The 19,266-nt window shown below is 40.0% G+C and overlaps 1 protein-coding gene and 1 long non-coding RNA gene across 2 annotated transcripts; both read right to left on the bottom strand.

Annotated features, from left to right (window-relative positions):
* Nucleotides 1-136: 136 nt before the first annotated feature.
* LOC308093653 (transient receptor potential cation channel subfamily M member 5-like) lies at nucleotides 137-10,109 on the bottom strand (the record flags this gene model as incomplete). Its single annotated transcript, XM_080439982.1, has 9 exons — nucleotides 10,002-10,109; nucleotides 8,996-9,138; nucleotides 7,015-7,257; nucleotides 5,842-5,960; nucleotides 5,560-5,692; nucleotides 4,987-5,161; nucleotides 3,954-4,119; nucleotides 2,821-2,999; nucleotides 137-153 (listed from the first exon to the last, which is right to left on the bottom strand). Exons 1-9 carry the CDS (start codon nucleotides 10,090-10,092, stop codon nucleotides 137-139), a joined length of 1,266 nt encoding a protein of 421 aa, XP_080296108.1. The 5' UTR covers nucleotides 10,093-10,109.
* Nucleotides 10,110-10,378: 269 nt separating this feature from the next.
* LOC308094102 lies at nucleotides 10,379-11,453 on the bottom strand. Its single transcript, XR_013933921.1, has 3 exons — nucleotides 11,330-11,453; nucleotides 10,780-10,878; nucleotides 10,379-10,507 (listed from the first exon to the last, which is right to left on the bottom strand). It is a non-coding gene; the product is annotated as an uncharacterized lncRNA (long non-coding RNA).
* Between the last annotated feature and the right edge of the window lie 7,813 nt (nucleotides 11,454-19,266).

Genomic DNA, 19,266 nt, shown 5'->3' with positions numbered 1-19,266 from the left:
GGAGAGGAGGTAGAGCTCTCTGGTTGGCTGATAGGAGGGGTAGCGGGGACCCTTTCTAAAATGCACTACAGAGTGCTGCTCGCGGTACATTTATTTTGTCTGAATACAGCACATATATAATATGGTATAAATATTGCTACTGCTGCATGTGTTCTTAAAATGCAAACACAAAGTGTGGGACGGTGTGCACGTGCACGTGTGTGGCTCATCTCATTCAAACACCAGCTGTCAGCAGTCAGATTTTCACTGAAACAAAACTAAGCGGATTATGCTGTATCTTTAACTTATAAATATCATCAGCACTTACTTTCTTTAAGGCGAAAATGACTGTAAAATCACTGAAGCAACCGGTGGTAGGCCTATGCCCTATTCTATAGGTTTCACTTGAGTTTTGTTTTAACATTGCAAACCTGAGTGCTCATTCTCCAACTATTTCTTGGGACAATGGATATGTACGGAGGATAGATTGACCATTTTATCAATTGAAAATTATAATGATTATGATTATGAAACGTTGGATTAGCCTACTTCGTGGATGTGCAAGGCTTGTGCGGTGAGTATCATACAGTAGGCTACTCGAAGAAAAATGACAGGCTTACATTTTTTCGAATCATTCTAGCTATTCATTATATTGATCATTAGTTGAAGCTAAATGATATGGTCGTGTGCGCATTGCGCTGCCGCTTGCTTATAATAAATATTGTATTAATGATGTTATATATTATATTATAATAGATATTATTACATATCGTCAGTGTCCAGCCGGGACCAGCTAAATCCTTTTTCAGTTTTATTTTTTTTTTCATGAATCAACGCTATTGAACCCCCTCTACATATGTGTAATTTTTTTTTAAATAATAACATATGAAAAGTATTAAAAAGCGCCTCTGACGAAAACTCCTAACTCCATTGGACCCTCAAACTGTCCGTCAAAAACAAACAACTCCCCCCTCCTCTCAGGCTCTCGAGAAGCTCTGCTCTGTATGAGGCAGACAGGGAGAAGATTTTTCAATGCTTTTGGGAGAACATAAACTGGGAAGAGAAGAGAATGTATGTGCAAGGTTTGATAGATGTCACCCCAGTAAAGAGGAGAAGGGTGTCTTCACAAAGGTCATCTGCTCGTGTTTTCTTTTTAAATGTTAATGGACAGAGAATGAGTGTGTGCAGGAGTTTGTTTCAAACATCTCCAAGAGCTCAAGGAGATCATGCCAAAAGACTTTCACAGCTTTTATGACAATCTAAAGCACTAAGAAACACCCACCACACACACGCAACACACAACACACAACAGTGTGATAATAAAATGTTGATAGGTATATGATAGGTAAATTCAACTGTGGTTGTTATTGTTAGTGCAGTAGGCTACAGATTTGATAGGCTAAAGATTCTATTTTTCATGAATGTATTTTGTATTTATATGCCATTTTTTTTATTGTTGGTGTGCCATGATCGCTTTTGTTAAATACATGATTGAGTATTGAGGCAGAATTGTTTGTTGCACTCAACTGTAGAAGAACAACAGTGGTAACAGTTAGATCCATGGTTGTTTACAATGATCTAAAAGTGATCCTGGGCGCTACACTTCCCCCACCAGCCTAGGGAGCCCAGAGCCGAGCTCATGCCTCCTTCAATGCATGAGAGCCAACTGAGCTTCTTGTCACCTGACAGGGGGGAGCTTCCCCGGTTGGACGTAGCGCGTGGAAGGAACACGTTATTCCAACCAGCTCCCTTCCCCTCCATCAGGCACCCCGGCTGTCATGGGGGAGGTGGTATAGCGACCAGGATTACTGCATGTTTTTGTGAGGGTATTAACTACCCTGAGAGACACGGGGAGACATGCAAACTCCACGCAGAGTAGGCCCTTTCGCCGACCCCACCTAGGGTATGGGCGCTGATGACGCGGAGGAGAATACACGCCCCCAGTGCCCACAGCTTCACCGGCGGGAATCGAACCCAGGACCTTCTAGCTGTGAGGCAACAGCACTACCGACTGCGCCACCGTGCCCCCTTCTTTTTTTTTCTTCTTTTTTTTATTTTTTATGCCACGATTTTGTAACCCCAAAATAAGCAAGCCCTCACTAGAGCCCCGTGCACGGCTAGGGGGCAGGGCGCCCATAGGGCGCCCCCAGACCTCTAGTACAATACAATACAATACAATACAATAGCCAGCCATTTAGTGATTGACATGGAGTCATCATCATCATCTTACTTGTCAGAAATCTGCTTAATCCTCTCAGAGTCACTGCTTCTCTCTGTCTCACTCTGGGCTGTCAAGATGATTTTCTTTTGATCGGTCTCCCATTTCTTAACGTCTTCCGGCGGGTAACTTTTTTTGATGTCCCCCATGATTCCTAACCATTGGGGGAAAGGGTTAAATTATTGTCATGCACCATGAACATTATGTATAGCTACAGTATCTCAGCAGCTGTGAGCTGACGTTGGGCTGAAAGGTGTGGCCTATACGATGCCAACAAATCAAATAATTACATTGATTACCATCATAATCAATGTAATGATTGGTAGATGCTAAAAACACAGTTACACATTATTAAGTACAGATGAGATCAGTTTGTTAAGATGAATGCCTCAGGAACGACTCCCATCATTGTAACCTGCTCATTCATGCATTCATATGCAATAGTAGATTCATGCATTAGTAGATTCATGCATGCACAGACAATAAATAGTTATCAATGATTCTTATCATTGATAAGACTTGACCACCCAGTGGTCAAATCACACTATAACCTTTACCAAAAGATAAAAGATTAAATAAGTATTTTTTATGTTCATTAGATTTAATACAAATCAAAAACTGACCACAGACGTTGTCGTCCCAACAAGGGTCGTTATCAGGGGAAAATAAGAGGGAATGAAGGTGTGAGAGGATGATGAACGGAGGTGCCAAAACAGGACGGGACTGGTACTCCATCACGAGGTTGTAGTGCTGGAACCTCCAGTAGATGTCGCTCTTCACCTCCACCTTGTCGAAGGTGTTGCTGCATGGAGGGTTGAAGGCACAAAACAACAAACTATCAAATCAAACCACTACAAAACCAGTGTTGGCTCCTGGCAAGAAAGACTGAAAAATGACATTCTCTCCAGACATCCTGACTGATTAAAAAAAAACACCATAATTCATTATTATCACTGTCTGCAAATCAGACACATGTCAAATCCTATGCGCCTCTCTGTGGCTGCTTCTCTCTCTCTCTCTCTCTCTTGATTTATATAGCAACTTTCATGGCATGAATGCAGCTCAAAGTGCTTTACAGAGCAAACAAAAAAAATACAAAATAAAATAAAGCAGAAGTGCTTTACAGAAAAAACAATAATAAGTCATTAATAAAGCAGAACATCTGTAGAAGATCACCACTAAAGCTTATTCAACTTTCCCAAAGTTGCATCTAGCAGATGCATGGACGCACTCACAACATATTATAATGATGTCACCAAACGAACATATACAGTATGGTGACTAGCTTAAACTTTCATTCATTGCTGGCCAGATGAATCAATCAACCTTATGAAAGATTTGCCTAGACGGCCTGACTTTTAGACTATTGCTCATTATTCATAAGAACATGTGTTGGCATGAAACTAATGATGCAACATGCAGAGAAATCATGACACATGCAGCCACGGACACAACCTGCGCGAATGTAGCCTAGATAATTAATCCCTGCCTTATGCAAGAGGAAGCTGTAATTATTTTCTATATCCTGTCGATTTACAGTCAAATAGTTTTCAGTCCCAAATATAATGCCTTAACTGTTATTATTGGCTATGTTTATGCACCTGCATGTTAAATAAGAAGTGTTGGAAAGGTGATAACATGTAGAAGGTAAGATCAGAGGTGATGACTGATGAGAGGAGATGAGAGCAGTTCAGGAAACCAAGAAGAAAGACAGAGTAACATTAATGGAGTGACAGACAGAAGGCTGGTTCTCTACCTGAGGATGGCAATGAGCAGGTTGATGAGCAGTATGTTGGTGACCAGCAGGAAAACCACCAGCAGAATGATCACCAGCCAGTTGTTGTACTCGCTCCTGCATGGCTCAGCACCGTCATCTATCAGTGTCACGTTTTTAGTGCAGCTCATGTTCCACTCTTGTCCCACTTTGATACAAACAAACAAATACATGAAGAAGAAGAACATGATTAAGAGTAGCCTAATAGTAATAGTAATAGTAATACATGTAATATAATAATAATAATAATAATAATAATAATAATAATAATAATAATAATAATAATAATAATAATAATAATAATAATAATAATAATAATAATAATACGCGTTGGGCAGGTTGTAGTAAAATATAAACTATAAACTAAAACAAATATAAATATAGCTGCAAGCGATAATAACGGGGACGAAGCAGCGCAACACGACAGCATGTGGGCAATCAACTTCATATTCTATTGTCATTAGAGGTGCTCTTATACCACCATAGAGGTCAGTATTATAGTATGAGTCACTTTGATTGAAAAACATGTTAAATACTTTGGTTGTGATTTTGACAAAGAGTTATAACAAGGTGGTCTACGAAATCTTTGGATAAAGAAATCCTGCAATTGTTATTGTCAGTTTTAATACAGCTTCAGTTTGACTATGCCTCTATTACATGGTACAGTAGCACCCTGAAACAGATTCAAACTGAACTCCAAACAGCTGAGAATAATCTAGTCAGAATGGTATTGAACCTTAGACCCATGTCTCATGTTGGTCCTTAGCTTAATTTTTAGAGAGAAAAAAAAGCAAGAAATGTGCAGCCCTAATTTTCATGCATATTGTTGAAATATCCTACGAGGAGTAGGAATTTAAGTGTTTATCATGTTCTCTCTAGCTCCAAAAGTGGTATGTGGTTTGCACGCACGCACGCACGCACGCACGCACGCACGCACGCACGCACGCACACACACACACACACACACACACACACACACACACACACACACACACACACACACACACACACACACCTTCTATTTCCTGAAGATTAAAATCTCCAAAGATGTAGAGGTAAGGTCTGTAGATCACGCCACGGAAGATACGACTTGGGTTGGGATCGTAGGAATAGAGCAGCGCCTGATTGGCTACTCCATATGCCATAATCCACAGCCCCAGGAAGAAGAGGAAAAAGCCGACATCTTTCATCTGCACAGTGAGAAAGAAGACATTTTGTGTTCATTATAATATTTATTTATTTCTCAAAAATGATTATCCCGCTTATTACATGGCTACTTAACTCTTTGCCTGCCACTGACGAGTTTTGTGTTCTCAGTGTTTTTTTTTCCTGTGCGTGTAATGAGCCGATCTCCGTGAGGACAGTGGTCACGGAGAATATTCCATGATTGTTCAAAGGTACAGTAAAATCGCTCGTTTTCGCTGGCAGCAGTGGCACACTATTACACTATTACTCTGGCAGTCAAAGTTATTGAGTTCAGAGGTCATTATTCAAAAATAACACACCGCTGAATTCAATGATTGACCAAACAGAATCAAGCATTCAACCAAGCCATGTAATAAAACAGCAAGTTTGTCTTATATCTTACCATCCTGCCAACAATGATGATTTTTGGTCCCATCTCTTTGTGAATGGCAGAGATGTGAATGAGACAGAGTGTGAAGACCATGTAGTCGATACACAGGACACATCGTCCAAACTCATAGGACCACTCAAACATCCTGAAGCACACGAGCAGAAGAAAACATTTCATTTCATTTAAATCAAACTCCTATTTTTATGATTGTATGATTATTATCACGGTTTCTGTATTTATCATAGTTCTCTATTTACTTCAAGTAATAGTAAAGAAAATGTTCTTTGTACCAACCTGCTGATGAGACCAATAATGAACAGAATGATGGCAATTGCGTCACACCTGTTCCAGACATCCTTCCAGTAAAGCCTCATCTTCTGGCAGAAATTGTACCGGTAGCTCACAGAGAATGCCTGAAAGTAATTAAACACATCAGTCAAACTGAATCAAGTCAATAGATTACAGTTGATAGACAATCAGCTGTACTTACAGTACATTACAGCTGTGGCGACATTGCAGGCAGTGACATTTTTCTACTTAGAGCCTCCTCAACAATGTGGACAAAAATACGAAGATTCAAAATAGTCATAATAAACTAAATTAAATACCTAAAAAGCAGTTTTAAACAGTCTTTATACTGCATTATTCATAGCCATATATATGCAAACATACAAACTTGCCAATAGAAAAATAACTTATAATCTGATTATAATGGTGAATATTTGATAAATGAAGGCAAGTCTTATTCCTTCATTCTTTTTGTCAATTTGTTATATTAATGACACATGAATCAAACTTCATTCCACTGTTGTACTTATATAGATAGTTTATTGGATGACTGGGAGAGTGTGTTAAAGGGATATTTCACTTTCAAATCAATTTTGGGTCATTTTATCATCTACTCAGGCTTTTGTGAGCCCCCCAGACAGTTTTTAATTTGCTTGATTCAGTATTTAGATATTTGATATTCATTTCATCTTCCAATACAACTCCATTTTTAACATGTTAGATTCATCAAAAACACCCGTCCTTGGTTCTGGTGAGTCATCCTGCCCTCCTAATACGTGTATTTTTATTACTTACTTACTTCATTTTTTATTTTTTTTTATTGTATTTAATGTTTTTCATTTTCCCCCCCAAAAATGAAAAAGGTAATTGAACTTTGGTCTCCTTGCGTATTAGAAGGACAATATGAGTCACCAGAACCAAGGACGGGTGTTTCCGAAGAATCTAACATGGTTAAAATGGAGTTTGAAGTTACAATGGGTTTGTATAGGAAGAGGGCGTGTCTGATAAAATGAATATAATATCAAATATCTAAATACTTAATAAAGCAACTTAAAAACTGTCCGGGGGGGCTCACAAAAGCCTGAGTAGACGATAAAATGACCACATTTTTTTTTAAAAGTGAAATATCCCTTTAACACAGGAAATGCAAAAAGAGAGAGAGAATCTCCCTCCACTCACCTGTCGGATCTCCTCACATAAGAAGGTGAACACCCACAAGTACAGCACACATTCACTGATGGACGGCCCACTAGGGGGCGGTGGCTTAAAGTCCACCAGCAGCATGTAGGCAAACAGGAAGAGGAAGAGGATGTACATCACTATGTTGCTCGCAAAGACAGAGACTGGAGCCAGGCTTAGAAGGAATCCCCACACCTTTGTGTCTCCCTCCAGGTAACCCCACCAAACCTGAGACAGCATGGACTGTGAAGCAGAACGGTCAGTTGTTTTAGTCATGTCTGTGTTAATGTAACACACAGAGTGTAATTTAACTACTGTATGTCATTTGATTTTCATAAGCTACAGTATATTCCAAACCCATTTCTCAGAACTAAAGGGCATCATTCGTTTTCCGGGTTAAAAACTACATTAGGATAAAAACAGTCACATGTCCAAGAACTCATTTGGACAGTCTTCTCAGTAAAGTGGAAAATACTCTTTTGTTATCAGTCAGATAACCCACGAATAGGTTGAGACCATTAATTCCTTGAAAACATTATATTCATAGAATGTAAGTACAAGTGTGAATATTATATTTGATCTTGGCGTTCAGGCTCTGCTATACATTACTCCGTGCTCAGCACAGTAGCAGACAACCATTTAAGAGCAGGGAGATATACGTGCATCTATAACAAACCCCCCCAGGGGAAAGAGAACCCTTCGGGAAAGCAGAGGCGAGTGGTGGTGCTGGGGTGGTGGTGGGAAAAAACTAAGTGTGACTCATTTTGAATAGCTGGTTCGTCTGGCATCAGTTCTATGTCCCCCGGGCTTTATGTTCCTCGTTCAACCATGAAAAGGTTCTATGTACTGTACCCCTCTCACCCAAAAATGCAGGAAACACAGTCGTAGCATTTATATTTTGTAATAACATCTCTAGACACAAACATAATGGAGAGAAATCACTATTGGGCGATCTATGGTGGGCCCTGGGCCTATATCCTTTCCAGAAGGTTTTCAATCCAGCCGTTAAGTGCATTTTTCCCCAGGAACTTTGTTCAGAAAATCCACCATGATAACACATGTGCTAATGTGATTATGATATAGTTTTGTGATACAAATGCATCTAAATGTATGTTGATATCAACTGTTCCGGTCGGTCCCTTGACCAATCAGACACACAGGGTCAATGACGTGACGCCTACATGAGTAGGCGTCTGAGTGAATGATTTAAAATGATTTAAAAACTTCTGGAAAGGCTAATCAGGCTAAGGGGCAGTCTCGACTCCTCCTGACTCAGAGTAGGAGTCAGTAGGAGTTAGGAGGAGTCAGGAGAAGTCAGTAGGAGTTAGGAGGAGTCAGCAGGAGTCCGGAGGAGTCAGTAGGAGTCTGGAGGAGTCAGTAGCTGCTAGGAAGAGTCAGGAGGAGTCAGGAGGAGTCAGGAGGAGTCGAGAGGGAGCGGCTGGCAGTCAGTCAGTAGAAAAAGGGAGTCTGTCATTGCAGGCTTATGCTGCAGGCTCTCTGCCTGGAGGTGATCTACACCACTAAGATGGCTGCCGGGGGAAAGGGGGCGGGGCCCCTTAGGGTAAGTTTCTGATAGGAATTTTCCTCATTATGTTCCGTTGTGTGTGTTAAGAGATGTAAACAGGGAACATATAACCTTTTTGGGGGGTAAACGGGGAACATATAACCTTTTTTTTTGTTGAACAGGGAACATAGAACCTTTTTTTGTTAACGTGGGGCATAGAACTTTTTTTTTAGGTGAACGGGGAACATAAAACTTTTTTTTTTATTGAGTGGGGAAACAGAACCCGGGGAACATAGAACATTTTTTGGCTAAGCGGGGAACATAGAACCGTTTATAAGGGGGTAATTGGGGAACATAGAACCTGGGGAACATAGATACGCTCCCCCGCCTGGTGGACCACTCTGTGCTGTAAATGTTAAAACGGTAACATAACTCAGACTGTGACCAGCTGAACCAGCCAGTTAGAGCTGGACCTACCTGTAATGCATCATGGTTGAAGAAGAGGAGTGATTCAACAGCTATGGCCATCTGGAAGCAGTTTGTTCCCCAGACTGGAGACGCTGTGTTGAGCAACGCGAAGGACTTCCTCTCATCGCTCTGGCAACATGAACCCAACACATCTGAGGTGAAAAATACCACACACAATGAAATCATTATGTAATAAACAAATGTGTGTATGTGTGTGTGTGCGTGCGTGCGTGCGTGCGTGCGTGCGTGCGTGCGTGCGTGCGTGCGTGCGCGTGTGCGCGTGTGTATATGTATGTATGTATGTATGTATGTGTGTATGTGTGTGTGTGTGTGTGTGTGCGTGCGTGCGTGCGTGCGTGCGTGCGTGCGTGCATGTATATATCATTTTTGTACAGGATTTCCTCACTGGTCAGTAGGAATACATTGAGGACTCTAGCAGGAGCACTCATCCAATGTCACTATGACTATGCATGCACCTCATGGTACCATAGCACCACAAAGGCCTTAAAACAAGGCTCCAGACATCCCAAAACAAACTTGTCAGGCTACTGCTTGGCCTCACACCTACAACTCATTTAACCCCTGCTGACTTTGCTAGGGTGGGATGGCTCAGCTTAGAGGACAGTGTTCAGCAACTTGCAATGGGCCTGGTCTACAAGATACACTACCCCACAAAGACACCCACTGTCAAACTATACTTCAAAAACGTCAAAGACGTCCATAATCACAACACCAGAGGGAGCTCCACAAATCACGTTCAATCCAGATTTGGCTCAAACAAGGGGTTATTCGTTCTACTGCTATGTATGTATGTATGTATGTATGTATGTATGTATGTATGTATGTATGTATGTATGTATGTATGTATGTATGTATGTATGTATGTATGTATGTATGTATGTATGTATGTATGTATGTATGTATGTATGTATGTATGTATGTATGTATGTATGTTCAGTCAGTTCAGGAACCACAACTTAAAAACTTCAGTCTGGTGATTTATTAAAGGTCTCACCATGTGCCAGGTTCTCAAACTTCTGTGCCAGCTCTTTCATGGAAAGTTTGGTCTTTGTCCCATATTCCATCTTTGACATCTCTCTAAGCATCTTACAAGCACTCAGAGCATTCAGCACTGACTCCTTTGCCTGGGAGACGGATAGAGAGACAGATGGAAAGAGAGACAGAGGGACAGATACAGACACAGACATATAGACAGAGAGAGAGAGAGGGACAGGGGGACAGATGGACAGATGGAAAGATGGACAGATGGACAGAGGGACAGAGGGACAAAGGGACAGAGATACACAGTGACAGAGGGCTGGTTACAGACACACTACACACCATATACATGTACATATAAATAAAGCCTTCTGTGAGCATCAGGTGTTTTACCTTGTCCCAGAAGAAAACAGCCATGTCACTGTGGCTTGTTAGGACAGCCCAGATAAATAAATGAGTCCAGGGGGATTCACAGGGCTCGTTCCTGTATGAACATTCTCCATCCAGCAGCTTTTTGGCACACTGAGAAGGAGAGAAGAACAGGACTATATGAAGAGGAAATTGGAGATATGATTTAAACCATTAAAATCCTTTTGTATTTTAAAACCAATGCCAGATGCCAGGCCCAATCTGGGATTGTTTTAAATTAGGGCTGTATTATGGTTGTATTCACATACATTTGTACAGAGTTTGATATTGTGTAACAGATCCTTGAAATATTACAGCACAGTAGAGGCTGACTATTTAAAGATTAGATGAAAGAACATAACAGTAGTATATATTCAGAAGAATACCTCCAGAGCCTTCTTGTCAGAGGTGAAGTCTTCTAGACCCAGAACAGTGAAGTAGAAAGGCTTCACATCAACCATTAACTTCTTCAAGACACCTGACACCTGGAGAGAGAGAGCATAAGACAAAACTCCATCATCATCAAGCCCAAATGTCCTCTCAAATCAAGCGGCTTTGCCAATCTACAAGCTCCTGCAGGCTGTGTCTGTGGATTTCATAAATATTGAACCAATGAAAAGATGAAAAGAGCTTTTGACTAATTCATAACTACATTGTAGCCAATTGGAACACAGGTTATTTTACCAATTTCATGAAAAGTAACAGTTTTGGCCATACTAAGTTTCTGCCCATATTCTCAACAGATAATATGATTTCAAGATCATATTATTGACCGAAGAATTACACATTTGATTTACATTCCAAGTAGATTGTGCTGTGAGTTTAACTGCCCCCCCCCCCCCCCCACAACATTACAGCATTAAGTAGTGAGTGAAGGTCATCTCTTCAGAACCACTAATCAATCAAAGGTCATAATATAGATTTCACTAAACCCACCTCAAACAGGCTGATCTCTTTCAGAGAGTCAAGGTCTGAGGTTCCCAGTCGCTCATTCAAGCGTTCCAGTAGCAGCTTGTAGGCCAGTGTGTCTTTAGCCACTCTGCTGTAGATTTTCTCGAGGAGGCCATAAGTCAGGATATTCTTCTTAATGAACAGAGGTACAAACTGGAGCTTGTCGTAGATCAGTGCGTATGTCATGCAGTCAGTCAGAGCTTCATCCTGTTGGACACAGTGGAGGTAAAACAGACACCGGTTATTTTGAGGTGTAGACCAGAAAATGAAAAGGAAACATAATGTAGACAATAATGACATTCTGTGTAATTATCTAGTGTTAATCTACAGTATTTCTGTACCACTAGGTGACAGTATTTACATGCAGTGATTATATGTAAGTTGTGATGTTGTTTCTCACCGTCCAGTTGACGTTGATGACATCATTGAAGATCTCACTGCTGGCAAAGTCCACTCTGTTACATCCCACTGCTAGAATCAGCTCCTTACTGTAAGGGAAGGTATTATCTGATGCACAACTGGCTGAAACAAACAAACAAACAAACAAACAAGCGCGCGCGCACACACACACACACACACACACACACACACACACACACACACACACACACACACACACACACACACACACACACACACACACAGCATGTTAAATGAACATCATAATGTGCTGCAGCCCACAGTGTCTTTCACCTCCCAGAAGTAAAGACTATTTAATATAATATGAATTATTGTTCTATATTGTACCTGGCATCAGGGCTTTGATCATGACTGTATCAAAGTCTTCTGGTCTCTCCTGCCCTTCATGGTAGAATGTTATCAGCTTCCTGTTCTGGCAAATGCTCTGAACCTGAGGGTCAAGGTCAAAGGTCACAATATGATCTAATCAAGGGTGCGGTTTATTGGCAGACATGGTTTAAAATGGCTGGGCTTTCAGGGGATCCCCTAGCTTGCTGTAAGGTTGGCGTACCTGAGGAGGACAAGAGCTGGAAGGCATGGCTTTTCTAAATGTATCAGCATATTGGCCGCCTGGTGAATTAGTAAGTATGGTAAAAAAGTATGCCCTTATTCCATGCTGCTGTGCTCCTTCTCCTCCTCTGTTACGCCAGCCTAATGTATGGTATTGTATGTGTTGGTTATTTATATGATGGTTGGGTTTTAGTCTAGTGTGTATTTTAAAAGCTTGAATAATTTATGTTCATGAAGGATGTTTATGAAGGAAAAATAATAAACAGCCTTTTAAAAATCATTCTATGTCTTATTTTCATGCTCATCCTTGGTTACACAAACCTGTGCATTAATAGGTTTGCGCAATCTAGTAGGCATTGTATATTTTATTACTATTATTCTTAAAAAAAAAAAAAAAAATGTTCGAAAAATTTTATAAGATGAATTGTTGTCATTTATGAAATGTTTATAAATAAATCATGTAAGTCTTGGTACTGCCCCTGATCACCAGGTGGGGCTGATAACCAATTTATTCATTTTTGTATAAATGTAATAAGGTAATTTCCTGTTTTCTTGTTTATACTTGCAAAAGACCGCTGTTTGTTATAAATAACTTTTGCAGCATTAAAAAAGTGAGTTGCGAGCCCCGCTTTGTTCTTGTGCGGAAATATCAGCCAGGGACGTCTTGTGGGCATCGATGATGATGAGGAAGATGGCGATACATTCAAATAGTTATTATTTTGTTTGGATGTTGATAATTGCTCTTCGTTTCTTGTCTTCTCATGCATACTGTACTATGCAGATGCAGATTATTGCTACAATGAAATACATTTTCACCGTCTGCTTTTAATGATGATTTAAATTTATACATAATGCATGCAAATTAAACTGAGAGTGTAAAATCATCTCTCTAAGTTGAAAAAAAAAGTATTTTTTGCATAATGTATGCACATGAGGACATTTTTAAGAAGTTAGTGTTACATTATAGCCATTTCCATTTGACCTTCTAGGAACCCCAATAATGGCTTGATTTTCTTGATTGGCTCCCACCAAGTTTCTCAGAGGAGTTGGAATGGAACTAATTGACAGGTGTTAGTAGTTATCTTTATGAACACATTGGTGAAAAAGGTTATTGGTATGATATTTGTTTTTAAATACTAAAAACGTTGGCATAATAATAATTGTTACAAATGTAATTATATTGTAATGGCAGCGCTGATTTGCATACCAGCATGCCACAGGTACATGTGATCACTTTAAGAATAGTTTCATTGTGATCCTTGACCCTCAAAACATAGGTCTGGATATCTTATTTGTTCAGTTAAGTGCAATATTGGCTGATATATAGTGACATTTTATTTTTGATTATGGCGGAACTAATTTGCATAAAAATGGTAGATGGGATATTTCTATTATAACTTTTTAACATAGCTCATAGTTTTCAGCACATTTTTTTTCCAATCCAAAAAACACTGATTAGAAGTATATTTCCAGGGGGTGCAAAACCATAGATATAGAAACCTAGATACCTCATTGACCTCTGCAGTTCATTGGAGCAACCTGTATCGCAATACCCTTGTATTGCTTCCGCCCTCAGTCGCGTGCGTAACAGAAGGGCGAGTTTGGTAGGCCTCTGATTGCCCTACCGAACGTCCCCTTCTGTGACGCACGCGACTGAGGGCGGAAGCTGGTGCACGCCCGAGATACAGATGCCTCAGAGCCGGAGGAGGCGTCTACCTTTATGTCTATGTGCAAAACCCCTTCTTCCCACTGTACTATGTGAACCAATCATTGCTCTTACCTGTTTAACAAGTTGATCTGTCTGGGCTTCAGAAGGGAAGTGTCTCCTGATCAGTTTTGTCACTCTATCGACGTCATCATCAGCAGAGGCAGGTGATTGGTTCTCCAAGATGTCACTCAAGAGGTCAGCCACACCTCCTGAACCTGCCAGCACTAACCAGGGTGTGGAGTTCTTCAAAGACACACCCACCCTCTGATGAAGGTATATGAGAGAGAGAGAGAGAAGGTATATGAGAGAGAGAGAGAGAGAGAGAGAGAGAGAGAGAGAGAGAGAGAGAGAGAGAGAGAGAGAGAGAGAGAGAGAGAGAGAGAGAGAGAGAGAGAGAGAGAGAGAGAGAGAGAGAGAGAGAGAGAGACAGACAGACAGACAGACAGACAGACAGACAGACAGACAGACAGACAGACAGACAGACAGACAGACAGACAGACAGACAGACAGAGAGTTTACTCTTAAATACATTATTTTATAACATTCTACTTTCACAGCCTGGCTCTAATTTCTTTACATACAATTTTAGTCAGGCGGGAAATTGATATGATAGTTCAGTTGGTGATACAAGCATGAACTTTGGCACAGATGACCTTTATATATGGCCCTAATTGATACCCTCTGGCCACGCAATATTCCAAATTGTTTCATGTTTCAAGATGACCAACCAGTTTTCAAAATGGCTGCAACTGGGCCTACATTTTGGACTATATCACTTAGCTGGGGTGTAAATCTTTCATTTCCCCCTCATTTTGATATAAGAGAATATAAAGTGATTCTTTACTATTATCATGATAAATGTTTTAATTCATCAAGTCATTAAGAACACATTCTTATTTACAATGGCGGCTGGGCAAGTGGCAGGCCTCCTTTGTGTCTTTTTAGTGTCTACAAACTTGTTAAGTGCATAATCTTACTAAAATGTATTATTGCTTAGACACTGCCAACTTTATGCTGAATTATTACAGTGTGCTAGCAACTACAACCACAGAGGGGTGTGCAGCATGTCCAAACTTAAAGCATTTGCAGTGGCCAGAACATTCCTTTCTTACTACTTCTATCATACATGAGTGCTACAAACTCCTCAATGCTATAATGCTCCTGGCTCAAGTGAAGTTATATTGTATACAATCATTGTAATGCAAATTATATTGAATGAATGAATATAGTATTAAGTATTGATTGTACAGTACCATCAGCATGGATGGCTCTCCTTTTATGAGCATGTTGAGGAGAGGAATATTAATGCTGCTGCTGTCTGTAAGGAAATATTAATATTATTAGATCATAACTCAACCCTCTCCCCTTGTATGTCTTGATGATTAATTGAATATATAGGACCACAATGTCTCTGCCAGTGTGAACTTACCATGAGATATATTTTTTTCACAATTAAAAAAAATAAAATAATTATAAAAAACACCCTCAAAGTTCTCTGATTACAGCTTAATTAAATGTCACAGTTTGCTATGACAGTCAAAATAATATATTTCTGTTGTGAACAAAGACATAAGTGCTCACATTTGGACCTGGGAAACACATATTTAACCATAATTTCTGTTATTTTATAGACCAATTTAATGAATAATAGAGAAAATAATGCACAGATTAATTGTTTGTTGCAGCCATACATTTACATTTTCACAGCCAGGAGCATGTCCAACAAAGAAACTGAAAATATAAATAATATTTCACATCAAACTATTAATTTGGTGATTCCTCATCCATACAGGTTGCTGATTTTATTAACCTTGTTTTAAAAAGTGGAGCAACCGTTAATTGAACTAATCAATTTAATAAATTATAATAAAACAAATATTGATTATTTGATTAATCAAAAAAGGAATTGATATAATAATCACTTAGAAAATAATCAATCGTGGCCGCCTAGCTTCTTTTTTTTTTAGCAGTTCAACATCAAATCAACCATGATATGATGAAACAATGTTCTTCCCCTGTCTAACTGTCTGAAAAATGCTAAATAAACAAAGTTTTAAAAAAATCAACCACAGTTAAATAGTTAAATTGCTGCGTGTTTTACTACTTTTAATGGTAAATAATACCATGATTATTTGAATTCCAGTGACATAAAAATCCTTTACGTCCACCATCTCTTACAGTACCTCTGATGTGTTGTGTAGATATTTGTTCCTCTAACTTGACCCTGAAGTTCTTCTCTCCTCCTCTGTGACCTTCACTCCCATCATCCACCAGCAGGAAGCCAGAGTGGTTCTTGTCCAGGCAACAGGAGTCACTGGTTGTGTTCTTAACAGAGTACCGAGCATATCTGCCCTGAGATGGAAGAAAACAGGAATTGCATTTGACAGTGTGTGTTATCTGGTGGCTTCTGGTGAGTCTAAGATGAGTCTAAAAGGGTCCTATATACTAAGCAACTTCCTAATTCATGGAATCAAAAACACACATGATAACACAATTCACATCTTTCTGCATGTGTGATCTCAGTATTTATTATTATTAGAGAGTGGCATTAACATATATATATCAAATATCAGTACATACAGTACAGTATCGTACATACAGTACAGTATTGTACAATACAGTTAAGGATACAATGTAAATATAGTGGAGTTGGCAAGAATGATAATTTTATGAAGATGATTAATTAGGTGGAGGAAAACACTATTTGTAAACAGTGTTTGTGTGTCAATACCTGAGAGACCAGCTGGTCTCTGTTGTGCACAAAGCCCCAGGGAGTGATGCCCACCGCACGGACCCTGTTGATGTCCCTCACCGCCTCTCCTACACATCTCCCTACGCCTTCATCAAAGCCTTCTGTCAATATCCATGTCTGGTCTCCTGTTTTATCCAAGGCTTTGACCAGTCCCTGTCTGATGACCTTCTGAACCCAGGGGTTGACCTCTGCACTGCCTTCTCCTCCCACCACAGACACCACAAAGATGGGTGGGAGCAAACCCCACCCACCATCTTGGTCTCTGTCTCTTGTCATCAGGTCGTAGACAAGGGAGGGTTTAGTGTCTGATGACAGACGCAGGAACTAGGTGATCAAAGAGACAAATCAGAAGATGACAGTGATGATGATCAGCCTAAATACACACTCATCTTTCATATCAAGAGGGGTGGGGTTTACACACTAATTTCTACCCTTAATGTCTATTCTAAAATTGAAGTTGTGTGTCTGTGGGTACAGCAGTCTGTCAGTCAGTCAGTCAGTCAGTCAGTCAGTCAGTCAGTCAGTCAGTCAGTCAGTCAGTCAGTCAGTCAGTCAGTCAGTCTGTCTGTCTGTCTGTCTGTCTGTCTGTCTGTCTGAAAAACTTAAATGTAGGACCCTTGTGCAGAACACATACCTCAGGAAACCAAGGCTTAACTCTAACTTTACCTCTTTACTTAGAAAACGTTCACAGAGGAATAAACAAACTCAAATGAACACAAATGGTCTCTTAAACATTCAATGTAACTCAGACAACCCAATGATATAGACAAATCCACAAAGAGCTAGGGCATTCACAACTAATGATTTTTACTAGTCTACTCATTTGGCCAAGTAGTAGTCGACTAGTCGACTAGTCGAAATTTACATTAAAAAATAATATATATATATATTTTTTATTTTATTTGGGGGGGGGCATTGTTTTAATGCCATCCTACTACTATATTACTATTATTATTATCCTCCTGCCCTTACTTTTATGGCGTTTTAAGGGAAGCGCTTTTGGCACAGCAGCACAGCACCACAGCAGCGTCTCCAAGGATCCCCATTGCCCAATAATAGGCTTTTATTGGGCATACTTTTGACCCCCTTTTGATAAAAAATAAAGCCAGGAGGATAATAATAATAGTAAGATGGGCCATTACTATGGCATTAAAACAAATTACAAAAAAAAAACTATTCGACTAGTACCAACAAAGTCGACTAGTGGTTATACTAGTCGACTAGTCGACTAGTCGACTAGTTGGTGAAAGCCCTACAAAGAGCTGCCCTGTAGGTGGCGCAATCATAATTGTGGTGTCAAGACTCCTGTTGCGGTGTGGAAACAGCTTGATTTACCAACTATTTTACTAATTAAATGCTCTGGCAGATACAAAGTGTCACTGATGTGCATCAAGTTATGTCACTTGATCACATTGGAAGTGTCAAATAATCTATTTTATTACACGGCTTGGTTGAATGCTTGATTCCGATTGGTCAATCGTTGAATTCAGCTGTGTGTTATTTCTGGATAATGACCGATGAGCTCAATAACAGACCGCTGTCTAATCAAAGACTTTTTTATGCTGTATCCAACATAACGCGTGCGTGCGTTAATGATGCATTTGGTTGATTCAATGACATCATCCTCAGGGACCTTAAAGCACTTCAAATAAACTTATGATCAAACTAGATAATTTTTACACTGATGTCCTTGCATGTATAGGATCATGCAATACACAATACAAACGTTAATGTTGAATCTCTTGACTGAATAATGTTAAATAGATTATGTAAGACAGAGTATCATGAACCACAGAGAACATTGAACACATTGTCAGTCAGACACTTACACGTTTGGAAGAGACTCCCTCAAAGTCCAACAATCCAAAAGCATCAGTGGGCCGTTCAGAGGAGTGCAGCTCACTGGTCCACTCAGTGTCCACAGTTGGGTTGATGTGTGTTGGATGATCTCTGTGACGTCCACACTGACATTGTCCATCACTAATGACACAACAGGACAATACATCAATACTGCTTCTCGAAGTGGGGTCTGGGGACCCCCAGGGGTCCTTGAGGGGGATCCAGCGGGTCCCCAGCAAAATAAGGAACAATTTATACAATTAAACCCTATTTTATTGTTCAGCTATATTTGAATAATGTGACATAATGACAGATGTTGCCAGTCTTCTCTCATGGGGGTCTATGGCTCTACATATTTTCAGATGGGGGTCCGCAGTCACATATATATCAATATGGAGGTCCTCAGTCACATTGATGCTATTGCCAATGGAGTCTGGAGTTGAAGGTGAACAGGTTTGCTAGGAGTCATTACACTCGTCTCGGTTCCATTTAATACTGACTCGGTTCAACGTTTGCCTTCAAATACATAACACTGTTGTATTTGTATTTTATCACAAAACCAACTGTGTTGCCGTGGAGAAATTGGTAAGACATTGCGCCTATAGTTTCCATTGTGTTACCGCACGGCCGTCGATTCCAATATGTAGAAACATA

The sequence above is a fragment of the Gymnoscopelus braueri genome (assembly GCF_963280865.1).
Source record: "Gymnoscopelus braueri genome assembly, chromosome: 10".
NCBI lineage: Eukaryota > Metazoa > Chordata > Actinopteri > Myctophiformes > Myctophidae > Gymnoscopelus > Gymnoscopelus braueri.
This window is presented reverse-complemented; position numbering and strand designations above follow the sequence as displayed.